The 20511-nt window shown below is 38.4% G+C and overlaps 1 protein-coding gene across 2 annotated transcripts; it reads left to right on the plus strand.

Moving 5' to 3' along the window:
• Positions 1-896: 896 nt before the first annotated feature.
• zfand3 (zinc finger, AN1-type domain 3) lies at positions 897-19899 on the plus strand. 2 transcript variants are annotated; one of them, XM_039672387.2, is made up of 6 exons: positions 897-1227; positions 10169-10209; positions 10292-10471; positions 10886-10951; positions 13945-14112; positions 19023-19899. In XM_039672387.2, the coding sequence occupies exons 1-6, from the start codon at positions 1157-1159 to the stop codon at positions 19175-19177; spliced, it is 681 nt and encodes a 226-aa protein (XP_039528321.2). In that variant the 5' UTR covers positions 897-1156; the 3' UTR covers positions 19178-19899. The 2 variants fall into 2 exon arrangements, with proteins under 2 accessions (XP_039528321.2, XP_039528322.2); XM_039672388.2 differs by having other exon boundaries at positions 934-1248.
• Positions 19900-20511: the final 612 nt, after the last annotated feature.

Genomic DNA, 20511 nt, shown 5'->3' on the forward strand with positions numbered 1-20511 from the left:
GAAATGTCATTGTCTAGTTATAATAGTTATTCGTGTTCCTTGTTTGCAAGCTCACATCTTATGCATATTTGTATTTGGCTTTAATTTCTTTAACAATAAATTTAATGGTTTTAAGTAGCCTACTTATATGAACAGAATCCATATTTATCCATCCATTCATCTATGATGGATCTTTAGATCTTAAAGTAGGCCCATTCATAAAGTATTCAAGTTCGTTAAGCACAAACAACAACCTCAAAAGCTTTAGACATTCAAGCATGCAACGACTGATTGATGCATTTTCCTTTTCAAGTTTTAGTTCGTGATAAATCGTGTAAACAAAAATATAGCTTTGAACCTTGAATATTATAAACACACAAAGCAATTTTTGTTAAACATACTTAAAGGCTAATAAATAATATAATTTAATTTGTGTATAAAATTCGATTACTGGAATCCCCTTTCCAATGATACTCTATGACCTCGAGCCAGTGTGTTGTCAATGCGATATTCAATGTCATGTATTTGTTAAGTTATTTTATATTTCTAATAACTTTTTTTGCGTCCTGCCTAAATATGTGTTGTAGTCAAGGCCATCATCTGCAGCTCATCTTATACTGGGGTCTACAGCAGGTCTTGTACTTAAACAGCTTTAAAGCTCAAATCCCCTTTACAAACAAGGAATACAGCTTGGACCGTTCCACTTCCTTTTAAAGGGAACATTCTTTCGATAAAACGTTATTAACACGTGATATTAGTGATATACCGACAACATTCAAACATTGTATTAAGTATACCACTTTTTAACAACAATATTTTGCGTAAATGTGTGTACAATGGGAATCTGGGTGTTTAAATGTTTTTACTCATTATTACAAAACCCTATTTAGGAGTTGGTATCTTCCACTCGCCAGCTGATCGGCCTCGACTCCCGGTGCGGTCCGTCGGACTGTACGCGGCCGTTAATTTCTTGAATTTTGTCTAAATTACTTCGAATTTATAGTAGCGGCTGCTCGTGTCCTTATCTTTCAGTTCTTACGCTGCATTTTCACCTCGGGGATTTCGTTGTAAAGGGTTTTTGATCAAACGTCGAGCCGAGGAATTCCCGTACAAGCACTAGGCCGCCATTGGATCCCCGGTGTTTCCTGCAGAAACCTGCCGCCTTCACATCGCCGCCATGGGGGACACAGGAAGCGAGCGCAGCAAGCCGCCTAGTATTCCTCCCCGCTGCCCTTGTGGATTTTGGGGGTAAGATGATTCATTTTACACGTGAGTGTAACCGTGCGGCGAATTTGATGTGGATTAAGGCGATAAATGTGAATGAAATGTGGAGTGTTTGTTGTTCATTGTTGTAGGCCGATGGATGGGGGTGGGGAACAACCACTCCTGTTTTTCACATCTTCAGCTGCTGTTTCCCCTCAAATACACGCACAAAACATACACTTCCACCAAACACGTATTACATATAAACAGTAAGGCTAATCAAAAGCAGTTTTGGTTGATCCAGTGGTTTTTAACGAGCCGTGTGAGCTGGACTGACAGATCACTTAAATCTTACTGTCCTCTATCACAATCATTGGCTGTGTTTGAAAACCTCATCTGGGCAACATATTTTGATATTATAGATTGTATAATGTTGCTGTTGTATTTAAAAACCTGGTGAACACTGACGTTTGCAGAATTTTTGGGTCATTAAAGGGGGACATTCTTTTTTTTTGTTCTATTTTAAACGCACATAACCAGCATTATGATTACTAATTTGGATGTATTCAGAACAGTGTGCTGCCTACCTAGAAAACATTTTGGCCATTATAAGTGGCACAATTTTGTGAACTGTATTTTATAACATAGTAAGCACTAAGCAGCCTACCTAGGCAGCTTTTTAGGGCACCACAAGGGGACATTGCGTTAGTGTTGTATTTTCAAAACGTATATGTATAAACGTATATTCAAAACAATATGTTGGCTTTCCTAGACCAGGGGTTTGCAATCTTTTAGATGCTATGGCCCCTTAAATGTGATCATCGTTGTGTGAGGGACTCCCATCCTAAAATTTTAAAGGCAGTTCTATATTTCATGTTAAAGGTCCCAATTTATACGGTGAAACTCACTAAAATAAGACTGTACTGCTAGATGTAGTACTGTACATATAATCCATTTTTATTTATTTTAAACATTTAGTTTGATCAATCTTATTTTTATCGAAACCCCTGTCTTAGACAACATTTTTCTTAGCAAAACCTGGTTTATTTTTTAGATGCTGGCATTGTTGGTGTTTACCACAGATTTTGGAATCATTGTGGGCATAGGCTAATTTGTGTGGTGTAGGCTTATGTCAAAACTAGTGAGTAGCCTACTTTGATTAATTGGTACACACCTCTGATGTCTTGAAATTCTGTCTAGGTAGACGCCTCCCTAGGTCTTGAGACACAGCAAGTGTCTTCATGTATCCGATCCAAAGGATAATGATAGATAGACTTTTGCTTGAGTGACACATCAATCAGGGCTCTTCAAGCATGTGTCTCACAGGTGCAGTCATCTGACTCTCATGTTGTCTGTTCTCCAAACAAATGCACACAATCTGGGCAAGACCAAGAGAGACCTATGACAGGAGATTTTTCGATTATCTTTTATTTGTTAGCCATTAAACAAACAAACAAATGTTTTAGAATAAAATACAGGTTGGATAATAAGTAAAATTAATAAGTGATGGTTTGGATCAAATGCTGATGATGCACCAGTAATTGCATATTTCATGGCTCGTGTACCAATTGATTTAATCACATAGAACCCCTCTCACATTACTCGTTGACTAAGCTATGATAAAATCTGCTGTTTTGTGTATATTAGACTGTAAATCCAGGGCTTAATGTTAAGTGGTTTCAATTTGTAACTTGCCTTGCCAAAGTTTCCACTGGCCTCCTCACCCCAAAAAAGTGATAAATTAAAGTAGTTTTCTACATTTATTTTGTATTGTAGTAAATGTTATGACAACCGCAGGTAAATTAGGCTGCTGTCACTTTAAGATCTAATGCAATGATTCAATGTTCATGCATTTTCTTTCTCATCTGTTTACGTTCAGATTTGGCTTTTTCTTTTGTGTGTTTTGGACCGTTCAATCGTGGACAGCCTCCTGATACTTCATAATAAAGCTGCCTGATTCTGGATAAATGAAGAATCACAATTTAGTTTTTAAAATAGAGGCCAGTCAATTTAATTAATTTTAATACAATTTTGAATAAATGATTTGATGACTTGCTTATAAAGACTCGCTTATCATTACTGGATAAATCTGCATTTTTGACTAAATCTCTTGAATGAATCATTCAACGGCAATTTTTTTTTTATCAGTAGATTGTCGCCACCTAATAGTGTATAGATGTAATTGATACAATCTTTATTTGAATAGTCAAGTTACTTAAGAAAGGTGATTTTAATCGATTTTGATCACACACACCTGTAGATGTTGTATGATATCCCAGTGCTTCTGTGATAATTTCAATTATTGTAACAGAAATAATTTTTTTGAAGCCGTTTCATATCTATGACAATTCTTTCTTTGGCTCAACGTCTGTGACAGTGCATGTCCTGCTGTGATCTTACTTGTCAAAGGTTTAAGATATCCAAATCATCAGTTTGGGAACTTCTCGGCTTTCAAACGAATGAGTAGAACGAGCCAGCAAAATTATGTATACCAAAATGCACAATTTGCGGCAGATGCCTGAATTTTAGGTCTCATCACGCTAACTGTCATCCAGTCATCGAAGCGCATCTGCCCCCATAAGCATCAAGGCGCGAAGCAACCTCAGAAAGGACAGCTGAGGCCGGTACCAGCTGACAGTTAAGAGTAGCTGAAGCCTTTGCAAAATCTGTCAAGTATAGCCGTGAAAGTAACAGGTGAGCCGCTGTTTATGTAGTATCTAGTTGAGATGGTTATATTCAACACAATGGAGAAATCCGCATTCAAGACAATGCTTAAATAATTTGACAAGCAGTACGAGTTGCCGGGCAAAACCTAGTTTTGAGAGACTGCCGTAAATGTACAACTTAGTAAAAAGGCGAGCTTATGAATGTCGAATGATCTGATATGTGGTCAGGTGTTAATATGACTTCTTATATGATTCTAACGGTTCATTATGTGAGCTTGGACTGGACTCTGAAATCACATTGCCTCGAAACAGTTTATGAACCGGCTGCCTCAAACACTTTAGGTAAAGGCCTGTTTTTTAGATCCTAGATATAGGGGGATCATATGACAAGGATACAATCCGGACTCATCAAAGAGATTCTGGGAGTAGAGGACGAAGGGAGCGCTGCCAATACGTCAGTGGTTGGAGACGAAGGGCAACCAAAGCAAAGAAATATTAAGTTAGAGACCTGCTGAAATCACGGACAACATGCGCGTCAGCGTCCATACCTTAGAGAGCTCGAGCAGATAACAAACTCAGTACCTAGAGGAGATAGATGCTGTTTAGTCTTGTGTACGCGGCACACATCCGAAGCATGCGCTCAGAAAGCCGCCTCTTAGACTCACGCAGCAAGTACAGATTTGAGATCTCTTTCACGTCGTCTTGCGTTTTAATATTTAAATTTGCGTTGTCTGGTGGTTTTTATTGTCGTGCCCTGTTCTTGAATTAAGTCGGGGTGTAATTTAAAGTCTGTGTGAGTGTTTTGTGGTGGATAAACATGTGGTGAATTATCTACAAATTGGTCTTTTCATCATCATAATGACTCTAGTCATTTTCCCCTCTGCCTTTAATGTGTCAAATTTGTGCAGCTGAAAGATTCATAAATAGATCGTAGCCGTGGTTTATTTTGGACTCTTTATTCAAGTGGCACAGTTGCTGTCATTGAAAATGCACATTAGACATGAAAATGGGCGATAACATAGCACATCATATCTGGCCTGTAAGGCAATCTCTATTCTGATATTCTTGACTCTTTATCGTTGTGTTGGTGCATAATAAAAATGACAAACATAATTATTGTGATTATTGTGTAAAAGGGATACTCCACTTTTTTTGGAAATATATAGGCTCATTTTACCACTCCCCCAGAGTTAAACAGTTGGGTTTTACCGTTTTCGAATGTATTCAGCCGATTATTTTTTTTTTATTTTTTTTTTTATGTAGAAGAATATCAGTAACCAGACCGTTTCTGGTCCCATTGACTTCCATAGTAAATTTTTTCCTAATTCCTACTATGGAAGTCAATGAGACCAGAAACTGTGTGGTTACTGATATTCATATAAAAAAAAAAATAGGCTGAAAACATTCGAAAACGGTAAAACCCAACTGTTTAACTCTGGGGGAGTGGTAAAATGAGCCTATTTCCAAAAAAGTGGAGTATCCCTTTAAACTGAATTTATTTAGTCGTTGTAGTTGTTGTAGTTTAAATGGATTAATCTGGACCAAATTATAGTTACTGATGGCTTGTAATGTCACTAAAGACAGTGGTCACATGATCAAAATCTGAATTGAAGCATATGTTGGTTATACCTAGCATGCATTATTAAACTATGCATACTTGTAAGGTAGTTATTTTGATAGGGCAAAACATAAATCCTAGTAAACCGATACTTGAGGAAAAGGTTTCGGCTAACCTGTTTCATGTGTAAAAGCAGTATCAAAACGTGAGTGGTTCTTCCCTCAACCTGCCTAACTGGTGCTGAATGACACAAGCAAACGCTGCTCTGTTTTGATAACCAGTCAAGACAAATTGTGGACACCTACATCTTCAATAACCTGTCAAGATTAGACCAACGGCTAGGAAGTCGAGCGAGTAAACTCGGCCTGTGTAGTGTAGTTGATTATCTGAAAATGTGGTTAACTATTATATGGAGTACAAGCAAGGATAATAGTTGAGAAGTTATACAGGTGCAGCGGTTGCTTGCTTGTGCCACGTTGATTGGTAATGTTTTGTGATCAAAACTTAATCTTTCGCTTCAGAAATTCTAGTGTCATTAGTAGCCTCTAGTGCATTCTAGTCTATCAAGATCTATTTTTATGTCATAGTACAGTTATTTTTTTATTTTATTTTTTGCTGTAAATGCAATATGTAAAAATGTGTTAGATAACTATGCCCATGTGTTAATGCCGATTTTGGATAGTCTAGTAGTGAATTAAAAACATAATATCGCCTAGTTTTTTTTATGGATGCAAACCAAAAGATCAGATTTTTCACAATAAATAAGTGGTTTAAAAGATAAAGCAAAATTGCTACTAGCCGGTACATTTCTACTATTGCACATTATAAACCGTCCTAATTGTATGATGTTTGCTCCGCTTCTAAAGACATTTCTCTGTTTGTGTAGATAGAGGGCGCTGTAGTTCAGAGGGGCTGAAGTGTGAAGGGCAGCTGTGGCATTTCATTTTTCATTCGATTTCCATACTTCCATCTGGCATCTTACATTTGAACACCTGTTAGCATGTCAGCCTTCACATTTTCAAGCATAGATTATCGTTTGGGTGCTTGGGTGCGTGTTGGGAATGAGGTTTGGATAGTAAGATTATCTGTTGTATTTGGATGCACCATCCTCTGCGTTTCCCACAAAACATGCCAAAGAAAACCTTCACCATTTCAATGTTGCTTTTATTTTCAAACATAGCCTGTAGATGTTTACTTTACACACATAGTAATTTGTTTATTTCTGTGTGTACCCTATTAAATTTGTATTATTATTATTATTATAGGTAGGACTTCACATGTTGGGGAGGAGCAGCTCTGTTTGAGTTTTTGCATAAATACAAATAGAATTGTTATTCAGACAGATAAGAAACTCTTGTTTTCAATTGGTGTTTCACAAACACCACTTTTAGTCAATTTAATTGCTTATCATTTGGGGTTTTAAGTTTCTAACCCCTAATATGAGCCCTTGAAACACTATTTATTGAATTTGATGAGAAAATAATTTACAATAAAATAATACAAAGTCGATAAAAGTGATTTTAGTGAGTCAGTTAAAATGACTCAGAGTTGTTGGTTTGAATTGCTTTATAAAGAAACTTCTGCTGAGTGTTTGCAGAAAATGTCAATCTTATAAAGAAACACATTTGCTGCTTGCTTTTGAAACCAGTTTTATTTTAATTAAGTTAGATCCACTTATTGGCAGGTGGGTTCATTATGTAGGAAGCGCTGCATCAATCACATCTACAAATTAGATTCAATGTTATTGTGGTTATTTAGTAAAATGGCTTGATTAATGGTGTGATGCGATTTGTGTTCCTCAGGTTGTTGAATGTGTCGCACACACAGTGTCTCTTCAGTAGGTGGGCTGAGGTGTGTGCGTGCTGGAGTCTTGATTGGGCTGTTGCCTCTTTTCATAAGCAGTAATTGCAGATGACATTTAACAGGAGATGTCAGATTAATCCAGAGAGAGGCCAGCTTGATTAGCTTTTAATCATTTGACCGAGGAAGACCATGCACACACATAAACTTACCGTTGCATTCTCTTAAAGTATGTAAAAGTTTATCTGCTGCACAGTGAAATGCTGTATATATTTTTCCAACTAGGGCTGCAACAGTATTATTTTGATAATCGATTAATCTAATGATTATCAGAACGATTAATCGACGAGTCTGTGATAGAGCCAGACCGATATATTGGCAGACCGATGTTATCGGCCGATTTTAGGCATTTTCCAAACTATCGGTATCGGCAGTTATAATGGCTGATAAATGAATATTTCAAAAATAAAATAAAAACGGACGAAACACGCTTGAACCATGTCACGAGTGTTGGAGTTGTATAGTTTGTCCACCAGAGGGCACTCTACGCTGTCCCTGTTGGCAACACTCGTTGAGTTGGTCACGAGACATACATTGCTTGAATAACAATTAAAAGAACATGCCCATCAGTTCTCTTAACTCAAATAAGCATGAAAAAAATTTGTGACTATCATGTCCAGTTTCAAATAAATAAATAAAATATCGGCCGATATATTGGATTTTAAAACCCCAAAATATTTGTATCGTATCGGCCTTCAAAATCCTTTATCGGTCGGGCTCTAGTCTGTGATTATTTCACAGATTAATCGACTACTAATAGTTGATTATTTTTGATTGATTATTCAGCTTTTGCAAATAGTTACAAAATTGAGTTGAACCTTTTCTAACTAATAAATAAAACGAGGAAAACTGGTTTTGAAAATTTCTTGTTAGTTAACCTTGTTAAATCTCCTTCAGGTTATCTGTCATCCTTAGGAGTCATCAATAGGCCAACTTTTACAATGACTGGTACTGTTTTTATTAGGGCTGGGCAATGACATAAATTTCACGATTAGATTTCTGCTCATAAGCTTGCGATTCAATTCGATTCAATATCGATTCATTTGGATATTTATCAGGTCAAGTACATGTTAAACTGCTGAACTCAACAGGGAATCCAGGCCGCTGGTACATTACTATAAAACAACTGATTAGTATACAATTGCATTTCAGTTAGGGATTTCAATTTTCACAAATTACCACGATCGATCGTCGTTTAAATAACGATCAATTAATCGTTAGCATTAATGCCAAAGAGCATTACATGGTCAATGCTGATATAACGACAAATACAATGCGTCTCAGATGTGTGCTTGTCAGAATGTGTGACTGAAAACGGCAGCTAAACCCAACGAATTCACAACCATTTAATAAAATAGTGTTCTCATGTTACGTAACATGACAGTCCCAAATTAACCATCGTTATTATTAGTCGTGCATTCTGCTTGAGCGGCCTGCGGAATGAATAACCGTTGAGCACTTTGTTAGCGTTTATTTAACTCAAACATCCCATTTGATGTTTTATCGATTAAATGTGTTATCGACAATTAATCGATCGTCGATTAATCGTTGACATCCCTAATTTCAGTCATGACGAATCTCAGATGGTTTGGCAATGGTGATGGATATGTTATTGTATTTGTTCTCAGAGGAATAGATCTGGTATTCTGCAGCTGCTACTAATTGTTTAGAATTTGTTATCGGGGTTTATCAAACTGCTAACCGTTTCATCTCTGGTGCTGCAACTACGGTAGATGATTCTTTTCCACCATTTGGATCGATTCAGGCCAATTTGCGGATCCATTATAATAGGCAGGCACTATAGCCTTGATCAGCCTATCATAGTGCTCAGGAGGCCCATCATTGTCCTGTGGATCAACAGGTTTAACTGTTTCAGCTTATCTCAATGACAACCGAACCGTCATGCGTTATTCAGTCAGCTCTGTCAGTAACACCTTTTCGACCTTTTTCATGCTCGCACACGCAGCTACCCCATCGAGGTGTTCATGTGGTGATGTGCTCTTCTACACTCAAATGTGCTCATCTTCTTAATATGCATTATTCCTACCCACAATGCCCTGCTCTCTCCGCATGCTTCCTTCCGCCTCCTTGATTGGCTGCTGATTATGATTGCGCTTGATTGTGCCGAAGGTCTGTTGATGTTGTTTTCATTGCTAACCTCTGACATCCTGAGAGCGAGTTTCGAGTCGCACGCAGGGAGTGCAATGGATGTTTGTTGTGTTTGTGGAAATGAAGTGTTTGATAAGTCACCGCCCTCAACCTGCATGTAAATAACATCGAGGAGCTCTCCACTGAAGAGGTGTCTGAGTCCATACTGGCGTGTCGACTGCATATTAGAAAAGATCTGTCCACGCTACAAAACTGGAAAGACGTCACATGACCATTCATGCACACTGGACATGCACATACAAGTGTAAACCGTTGCCGATTGTTCTAATAATCGCTTGCGGCTCGCACATGTAGGCAACTGCCGTATTATAAAATACTTTTTGAGTTCTTTTCAGTGAGTCAAATGAACTGGTCCACAAAGTCTCAGTGATTCATTAGCAAATATTTCTGAATCAAATTAATTCCTAAACATTTTTACCCTGTAATCATAAACAGTTGGAAAGGTCACGCAGGAGATGCATTGACTAAAAGTGTGGTTTACTTGAATAATTTAGCAAAAAACAATTTAATTTTAATTGTAAACCTATTTTTAAATATATATTTTTAATTGAATTTATTAATGGATTTTTTTTAGGTTTTTAATAATGTTTGATCTTGTTGTGGTATTGAAATCTGTATCAAGAATTGTGAAATTTCGCTAGTGTTGGTTAGTGTTGTTATGGTCATTTCACAATAGAGTTGTGCTCTTCTTGCATACAGATTTTTAAGAGAATATCTCCTTTTCTCTCTCCAGGTCCAGCAAAACCATGAACCTTTGCTCCAAATGTTTTGCTGGTAAGTTACTTATAGTACAGGGTATAATCATTGTCTAATCTGAGTTTTTAGAGACTCTAATTCTCTCTCTTTTCTCAATCAGACATACAGAAGAAACAGCCAGACGAGGACTGCACTCCAGAACCCGCCCCCAGCTCCAGCAATAGCCAATCAGCAGTCTTCTGCAATGAGACGAGCAGCAGCAGTAGCCAAACCCTGTCCTCCAAGCCAGCCAGCTCTGAGGAGCCCTCGACAGAAGCCACGCCTCTTCCTGCACAGGACGGTGAGGACGCACTAATGTTTTCTGTCTTACCTGTAATAACTTGGATGATATTTCATCGCATTTAGTCTCAGATGGGCCTTAATCATTTTAATATTCCACAGCAGTCATGGAGAATGATAGACCGTTGAATATTGTAGATGAAAATGATTAAAGGACACATTTATAATGTTTGTTTTGGGAATGTGAAATCTGAGTTGAAGACAAAGAGAAAGTCTGAATCCTTAGAGATCTATTCTAGTGGTTTTCAAATGTTGGGTTTGCAGCGGAGAACTCCTAAATAGCAACGCCAAGGTCATGTGTTTGATCCCTAGGGAATGCATGAACCGTTAAATGCAATGCAAGTCACTTCGGATAAATGTATCTGCCAAATGCATAAATCTAAATCTTATATCATTCTCTCTCTCTCTCTCCCAGAAGTCTCCAGTACAGACACAGCACGCGGCACGCTATCCACTCCTACAAAACGACCCTGCGACTCAGGTACACCTCACCACTGCTTTTGTGCTTGTGTGTGTCTGGCAGCTTTTAAGACTCTAGCACATCACACCACTTTGGAACTGAGCTGTAAATGTACAGCAGCGTACTAGGGCTGTCAACTTTAGTCGTTTAGTCGACTAATCGGTCGATGCCGTCGTGGTCGACTGACATTCTTATTGGTCGACCAGTTGCATTTTTTTTTTTTTTTTTTTTACCAACAGTAGGAATTTTTCAATGACTTACTCCTTGATAATTATTCATTTATAAGCAGTTATTTATTACTGTATTCTAAATATAATTAGCCTATGTTTTGTCCCCAACTTTAAAATGCTTTAATTTAGGCTATTTTTGTAACTGCGCCACAGTTTAGCGCACACACATAATACAGTCGGGAACCGCACCTGTGGCTGGCTGCGCTGCTGCTTCACGCTCGGTAAGGGATGCTGTATTCATTCAGTTAGAACGCTGCTTGTTTTGGCTTTAGTCGACAAAATGTCCAGGAAATATAAATCTTTTGTCTGGCTGCATTTTAAAACAAAGACGACAAGACTGTGGAGGGAGGCGATCGCGTTGCCATTATGAGCGCGCAAGTCGCGCGCCTACATTTAAAATCGAACTTGAGCGCGCAAAAGACGTGAGCAGCCTTTTAACGGCTATATCATGCTGACTCAATAGATTGTGTTTTCTTAATGTTTTCGTTTTTATTTGTACACTTGACACATTTGAAAATAGCCTAAATAATGCAACAAAACGAAAATAAACCTATACGCAGTCCTACAGCCTATTATTATGATTGTTTTTAAGTTATTTGGGGTTTTTTGAGTGTTGTTTAAAACGCCTTGATCGTCAGGACTAAAGTTAACCCATAGCTTTGAAAGTAAAGAAGAATATAAAGCCTGTATAAACGAGAGCTTTTGTTGGAATTTTTCATTATGTGGCAGATAGTAGTTATATTTTTTGCAGCGTGTGGTGTGGTCAGGTGCGCGAGTGGGACTGTACTATAGACCTAGGACAGAGCTCTTCACTTTTTGCAGTTAAAAAATCACTTAATTTTCAAAGAATTGTATTATTATTATAGTTTTATTTATTTGTGATGTTTTTTCGTTGTTGTTTTATAAATGCTCAATGACAATTGTTTAAAAAATGTTTAATCAAAACATCACGTTTTTTTTTTTTTTTTTTTTTTTTAGTCGACTAATCGTCGAGCAGGACTCGACTTTGGTCGACTAAGGATTTCTTTGGTTGAATACAGCCCTACAGCGTACAAATGTGGTTTGAAAGTCTCAAAGCAGCTGCTCAAATGTAATCAGTTGTTATATATCGCACAAAATGTATCTTTTATCTCCGTTTTGTTGCAACATCTTATTAGTAAACCTAATTTAAATATCCAATTATTAATATAGTTCTTCTTGTGAATCGATGTATTTTTTATCGCACCCATCGTTACCTTCCTCACACATTCATTTCCACCTCTCTATCCACAAAAAAGACGATTTTTAAAGCTCTGAAAGCACAGGAAGCTCTGGTTTAGACTGACTAACCAAGGTCAGAGAGAGCTAAATCAATTGAGTTCAAGTTTTGGTCAAGCCAAACTTCTGTCTAGATTACTTGCAAACTTTCCGCCGACTCTGATGTCGCTTCTTAGAGCTGGACGGCATGCATGGTGAAATTGTAGCGACAATTTAAACAATTTATACGGACTGCCTGAAGTTATTGACACATTAGAGCAATAAAGAAACATACAGGAATGAGATAATAAAGTGTGGGAAGTGTTTATTAAAAATAGTTATTAAGTGCAATAAGCCTTAAACAACGAACTCTTTACTCACGCAGGCTGACGCATAGAAATCCGCCTATTTGTGTAGAAGTATAAAAACAAAATAAAATTGTCAAAACGCCAGCCTTCATTTAACCCTCAAACCGTATTCACTTTATAGCCCTTAATCCTGTAATTGTGGACAAATGTGGGCACAGAGGACTAAGATGTGATTCTAATTTTTATTTATTATAAATGTTATATCACTGTCTTCGATAAAGTTTTGTCTATCCATTTAGGGTGTGTGTTTTATTTTGGGGGTATTTTTGAATTTATTTACTTCAAAAAGCACCATATTTTCTATGTAAATTATGCTTATCTTTATTTTTATTTTATTTTTTAACTACATTAAAATGTCATTCCAATAAGTTCTTAGAGCTAAAACCTAAAGATGAAGTGACTTTGCTGTCACCTGTTGTCTTATTTTAGCTTATTTTAGAATGCTCTAAATTACATTTTTTTCCCATTCATTTCTATGGGTGCCCATTTTTTACCCAAATAAAAGTTGTTGTTTTTTCACCCACTTAACATTGTAGAATTGAGTCAAAAAAAAATTGTGTGTGTTCAGGAGGCAAACGTAGGAAAAGTAGCCAAGTCTTATACCGCTCAGATCAAGGGAAGTATTTTTTAAAAATAAATCAATCTATTTTGTCCAGAATACGGTTTTATGGATAAACACAGTTGGTTATGTCTTAAGTGTATGTAAACGGTTGGAAATCGGACGTGTCGGTATATTCGATCCATGCGTTAGTTCTTAAAGTGACAGCAGCCTAATAAACCTGCTGCTGTCTATCATTAATGCTAATCAAACAATCACTTACAAACCGAGCAAGGCCTACATTCCTAAACCTCAAATCTTTCTTCAGACTGCCCAAACATTCATATAGTTGTAGTTTAAATATTTTGCCAGTTTAAAGAGAGATTTGAGGTTTAAAGGATGCCGCCCTTGCTAGGTTGTTACTATGCTGTTGTGAATGGTTCAACCTTCAATCCATTATAAAGCATGCCAACTACCTTTTTCCCCCGTTTAGTAATGGGATGCATGGTAAGCCGAACACTTGCTTCTCAACTGAAGCTCTTTGTGCTCTCCGGTGTGTGTTATAGCGCTGTTCAACTCGCACCAAATAGTTCTGCAGTGGGGATGCAGTTGTAATTTAAAAGTTCTTGTTTGTGTGTTCAGCCTCAGGTTCAGAGAGCGAGTCGTCCCCGGAGAAGCGTGTTCGTGTGGGAGAGGCCTCATGTTCTGAAGATTCTCCACGAGTTCCCAAGCAGAAGAACCGTCGGCGATGCCATCGCTGCCAAACCAAACTGGAGCTCGTACAACAGGAGCTGGGGTCCTGTCGCTGTGGTTAGTATGGCCGCCGTGTCATCTGCGAGGCGATGTGACAAAACTATAACGCATGCGTCAAGTCTCGACAGCTTTGTGGATGATGGCAAAAGTTTTCTAGTTTTGTCACATCACGTCACTTGTTCTGATGGCGCATATGATGGGTTTTCCAATTCTGTGTGGGCCTGTTCATTCCTCACCTGACTGTTTGCAATTTCAGCGAGAACTTTTAGATCTCTACAGAACTAAAGTATATTTAACCCCCCTCGGTCATTTCAATTTCAGATGCTAACTGTAGGTAAGGAAATAAAGTGAGCGTTTAAACATAATTACGCCGCTAACGTCAGTCCTCCTGGCTGTGCTAGTTATTTTTTTGTCTTGTTTTGTTAAACTGAAGATGGTATTGCAAGTCATCAGTCTAATGACAATTCCCACTGCTCTGCTAATACACTTATGGATCTGACTGTTCCCGTGACAGCTCGCATCTGAGTCCTTATCCCAACGGGATGATGTTTTTCTCAGGCAGGACTCCTGCAGTTGAAAAACTCTGCTGCATTTTCTTCCTAGGGTTAGGAAACCTGCTTGGATGCGTTTTAAAATGTACAGTAACTAGGGCTGGGTATTGAGACAAATTATACGATTCGATTCGATTTCGATTAAGATTCGATTTGATTCAATATCGATTATTTTGGATATCAGTTACAATAAATGGCATTTTTTTCTCAAGGGAATCAAATCTCTTAACTAATGCTGTAAACTATGGGAGTCTAGTTGTAGCCTACTAGGCTTCATTAGCCTAATATGAAGGTAATAATGAATGAATCACTTAAATTACACTTTTATTTATTTTTATAAGAAGAAGATTATATGAAATATAAACATTTAAATGGTGGCTGTCATAAAAACTTGCCAGAATTATTCAAATATGCATTAAATATTGAAGAACATTAAGATTATAATGCATACGTAATAGCTATAGTGTATATATTTGGCAAAATGCTCCTCTCTGGAGTTATTATTTTCTAGCTGACTAACGAGTTGATGTGGGTTTTCTGAGGTAAATATGACGATACATGACATTGATTAGCTGTTTAACTGACGTCTTTCCACGGTTAAAACGCTGATTGAGCGAATCAATGTGACATGATACGGATTTCGATAAGTTGTACTCTATCTTTTAACACACTTTCAGATGCTCATTCATGTTTATTTCGCGCTGTAACTGGTATTATTATCCCGGAAGAGAGATCAGCGCCGCTGCTTCTCTAGAGCTGCGCCAGAGCGATCTCACGCCACAGCGCCAAAACTCTATTTATGTTTTTGAATTTCTAAAGAAAATGGACGTAATTTGAAAATTGAGACTTTGTTTCATATCAATAGTAACAAAGGACAAAGATTATTGCGATTTTTATTTATTTATTTTTTTTATTTTTTTTGGATGCGCGCAGCCGCAATACAATGTTCCATTCATTCAAATGAAACAGGATGACTAATCGATTCTTGAGATTTAAGAATCGATATCGGTTCGTAAAAATGAGAATCGATTAATATCGAGAAATCGATATTTATTACCCAGCCCTAACAGTAACGTATAAGCGAGTAATTCGGTCGATCCAAGTGTTTAAGTCCTGTGTTCGATTCAGACTGATTTGCTAATCTACTCGAATGATTCATTAAAATGAACCGCTTCATTTGAGCGAATCTTTCATGAATCGGGCAGCACATTATGCTGCGGGTTTATGGTTGCATGCAGTCAGTGAGAACAACCCTGTTTTTCTTTTTCGTCAAACAATTCAGAAGCTGTCAACTCATCTAGAATATATATTCAGCGGCGTCGCCCCTGAATAGCGCTACATGATGCACTGGTGTGTGTAGTGCCGTGCAGCTCTTCTGTGGCTGTCGTAATTGAAACATTGTAAGCTTTTAATCATCTCTGACTCATTAAAAACACCATGTGTATTAATGAATATATTAAACTCCTTAACGAGACTCTTCTTAATGAGGCTCTGAAGACGGAATGGATCCTCTGTGTGCAGAGCTGGGTTTTTATTTACTTGGAAATTATCTCAGATCACACTCTAAGAAGTCAAACTACGTTTGGTCTATGCGTAGTTAGTGGTGTTTGCTAGGAGTGCTGCCACTAACAAGTAATTTTTCAATTAGTCAACTAATCTAAGGAAGAGGATAGCAGATTAACCAGCAGGGCGTACACAACGCACATAAAGAACACTTAAATGTTGACTTCAGTAACCTCTTTGTTTACTTCCGTAAGACAGTGTGCTGCCCTCTACACCGGAATCAAGCAAATAGCCCATTATCTTCTCGGCTGCCGTAGCAGTTTCAAATAATGTAAAATTAACATGTTTGTGATGGTTGGTAACACATTTTGCCCACGACGTTTTCTTACCTGCATGTATATGGTATTTCTAATCTTCCTTCTTGCCTAGTGCTGGCTACATGCATAATTCATAATTCTTGATAATGTAGGCTATACACTGGACGCGGCGCAGCGCGACACAATGATTCATTGACAGTAAACGGATGCCCATTCTTCTTCAGAATTAGCCGCTACACGGAGGACACATAATTTGCACCGTTGCTTTGTCCAGTGTCGACAGACTCGCGCGGGGTAGACACGATGTAAGAAATGACAAAATGGATGATTTTGTCTATTAAAGCACAATCGTGGTGACAAATAGCTAGCTATAGGACATAAATATTCTGTAGAATACCAAGTATCAGCCCAAATGACCATCATTGAAGATGTCACAGCATGTAGGCTACTGGGGTTTTGAGTGGATGCTAAAAAAAATACTTTTTTGCGCTTTTTTTTTAGATGCTCTAAGTAACTTTTACAATAAAATATTATTAAGTTTGATTCATATGAAATATTAATTGTGTGATCAAGTGTTTTAACGGATAAATCAATGCAAATAGCTTGTCTGCTGGGCATTTCACTTTTAAATGCATGATACATGTTTAATGCACAATGGTTCATTAGATCCACGGGCCTGCTGCGTATTTAAAACTTGACTGAATAAGTGGGAAAAGCTGTTGGACAGTGATTTCACTTACATTACACAAACTCGCGTATTTATCATAAGGTCGAATCCAGTTATTCATTAGTCAGCAACTTATTGATGCTTTTATCATAATAAACAATTTACTGTAGCAATTTTATGGGCCTTAGCCTTACACTTCCTATTTGGGCCAGTGCATGACCCATAGACAGATGAAAGAGCAAAGTTAATTCAGGGCAAGACCGCCCTGATTGTACAACCAAATGTGATTGTAGCGAGAACGTGCAACAATAGAGCATCACAGTCCCGCCCACAGCCCGAGAGAGTGCTGGTGCCGGAAGTAAATTTCCCATTCATTTCTCCCATTGACATTTTGTAAAATCCATATCTAAAGAGTGTTAGAGCATGTCTGAGGATAATCAGCTACGGCTGAACTCATAAGCATACAACACATCATTTTGAGTGAAAAAAATCCAAAAAAAAGTCAAAGGTACAAGTCTGTGTACATATTTTCATTTCTGAGCAAATTAACTACTCCCATAAACCACTGCGCCTCACTGAAGTCGACTGAAAGCCACCGTGAAAGAGCCTTTTGAGCGACTTCCAAATCTGACGACGCTAAATGCTAAAACGTTGAGCGTCTGGGCTAAGCTGTGGCTACTGTACATCCAATGGCGCGGGGTCGTCTCTGAGGTGCGACCAATGAAGTTAGCCCTACGTCATTACGCGATCTTCAGTCTTTAAGCGCCTTCGCTGGGTTTCAGACACGTGACCCGACTTCCACCAATCAGATGCATCACTGTGGGATTGTGGGATTGTTCAGGATTGTGGGTAATGGAGTACTTATCCAATACATCGCGATTAAAAGGAATTCATCTTAAAATAAGGTTAGTGCCCTATGACCTTTTGGCGTTTATAGGAGCATATACAATCGCTTAGTACAGCCGTAGCTGGTTTTAAGTCTACCATGTATGGTTACGTTTTTGTGGCTTATATCCCAAATGTCAATGCAGAAATTGTATTGAATTTTTACTTCCGGCACCGGCTGTGGGCGGGACTGTGATGCTCTATTGGTCAGCTCAATGTGGCCGTTATCTGATTGGCTTGAGGAAACGGTGGGTGAAGTCCACTTATTTGTGGATTTGTCCGCACCTCGTTGCTAGAAGTGTTACAAATGCGCAAAAAAACGGTTCACAAATAAATGCCCAGGAGAGTTGTGTTTTTGGCCTAAAAAACATTGGTTAATATATATTTTTTTATTTGCAAATCTCATTTTTATTTATTTGTGAGTTTTTATCTTTTTTTGTGTGTGTGAAACTTTACATTTATTTGCGGATCTTAATCTATTTATTTGTGAATTTGATATATTTTTGTGAATTTTTATACATTTATTTGTGGATCATAATCTATTCATTTGTGAATTTGATATATTTTTGTGAATTTCTATACATTTATTTGTGGATCATAATCTATTTATTTGGAATAATGCAATAATTCTCACCCCATATAGGATCCTCGTAGAGACTTGTTTGTAAGCTTTTTTTAATTTATTTTTTTTACTTGTTCTAGTTAGTAACAACCCCGAGCGACACTCCTCGTGCCAGTAATGCGTGGGCAAGCACCACTAAAATCTTTTACTTAGAAATGATCTGAGATCAGTATAATCTCTCTGGCATTCATTTTAAAAAGCAGAAACTTCTGCAGGCTAACTGTGACGTAATTAGCGACTTTTTAGAGTCATTTGCGATGTGTGTGTGTGTGTGTGGCAAGATGCACTCTCAAGCATGCTGTTAAATTCTGTCAAATTAGTGTTACGTGCTGTTGGAACGCTTTTTAAAACCAACCTTGAGCAGGTTATACAACACATTCATCTCATTGTGAGCACTCTGTCTCTCTCTCTCTTGATCTCAGGTTATGTGTTCTGCATGTTGCACCGGTTGCCGGAGCAACACGACTGTATGTTTGACCATCTGGGCCGTGGCCGAGAGGAAGCTGTGCTGAAGATGGTTAAACTGGACCGCAAGGTGGGCCGAACCTGCCAGCGCATCGGAGAGGAGTGCTCTTGAACGCGCACGCACGCACACACGCATACACACACACGCACGCACGCATCCACCGATCACTCACCTGTTAGTGGCATCTTTTTTCCTCCAACACATCTCAGAGGACCCCTCACCCCTGCTTGACCTCTGACCCCTCAGTAGCCTTGTGCTCATCACACACAGCCGACCCGCACAGCCTTAACATTCTGTTTTCAGTCCCCTTCCACACCCAGTGCATATGCAGGTCAGTAGGTCAGACCAATTTGGGCTCCCAAGCGGCCTGTACTTTGGAGAACTGCTCTCGTCTCAGAGGCTGCGATCGACTCCAGGGGAAACGCATCGATCGATCGAGACCTCTGGGAACTACTTCTCCGTCACACGGACAGACGCTGACCGAGGGAACAGGGGGTGACCTGGATCACACGAGTCACTCCGTCCCGGGGAAAAAAAAAAAAAAAAGCCCGGCTCTGCCGCGACTCGACTCGATTCTCGCGTCAGAGCCGTGCCCGTTTTACTCGCGTACACTCACACTCACATATGCACTTACACCGTTCGGTGCAATCAAAACGGTACCCTTCGGTTTGGGTTCAGTTGGGAAAGGGCCGCCCACAGCTCATCTGAGAACTGTAGTTCGTTCAGGTCTGAATAAACACACTCTGTAACCTCGTACAACTCCCATCAGCCCTTGCATCATACACTCTGCCTCTTTAAAAGCAGCTGAAGATCTCGGTGGCTTTTTTTTTTTTTTGCCCTTCTTTTTTTTCTCTCTCTTTCCTCCATCATTCTCACTAGTTTCCTGTTCTTTCTCCTGCCTGCACATGCTAACCTTTCTTTCTGGATTCTCTTGATTCTTTCTCTCTCTTTTTGCTTTCTTTCCTTCCCTCCCATACATGGCGTTATGGAGGGATGTGTTCAACTCTGGTGGGAACGAGGAAGGCGGAGTCTCAATTTACCGGCGCTTTTGTTTTGATTTTTTTTTTTTTAATTATTATTATTACTTTGACTGGTTTTCTGTTGATGTCGACATGGACAACTGAAGATAAGAGATGAAATATTGTGTATCTTAAGAAAAATCCTTATTTAACCTCCTTTGTGTTTCTGGTTAACTCTCACTCTAAGCATAGAGCTGCATTACTTTGCCCTTTTTAGGTTAACATTTAAAAAAAAGCATACAAAAAGCGAAGATATGGATAAGATAAAATTCTGTAGCCTTTCTTTTGTTTTCTTGTTTTCCTTTTTTTTCCCTTTCCTCTTTTGCTGAAAAAAGAATAAAACTGGATTAGAGGATGTGTGGCATGCTTTTCTTTACTATATCAAGAGTGATTTTCATTGAATTACTGAGTTTGTGCTAAAACACA

This window comes from Pimephales promelas, chromosome 11 (assembly GCF_988280905.1).
Source record: "Pimephales promelas chromosome 11, fPimPro1.hap1.1, whole genome shotgun sequence".
In the NCBI taxonomy this organism is placed as follows: Eukaryota; Metazoa; Chordata; class Actinopteri; order Cypriniformes; family Leuciscidae; genus Pimephales; species Pimephales promelas.

What these genes read in the sequence shown, in the direction of transcription:
- zfand3 (XM_039672387.2), top strand. Translation starts at nt 1,157, where the DNA reads ATGGGGGACACAGGAAGCGAGCGCAGCAAGCCGCCTAGTATTCCTCCC. An exon ending in GCCTCTTCCTGCACAGGACG is followed by an intron (nt 10,472 to 10,885) that starts GTGAGGACGCAC and finishes TCTCTCTCCCAG; the next exon opens with AAGTCTCCAGTACAGACACA. An exon ending in GCTGGGGTCCTGTCGCTGTG is followed by an intron (nt 14,113 to 19,022) that starts GTTAGTATGGCC and finishes TCTTGATCTCAG; the next exon opens with GTTATGTGTTCTGCATGTTG.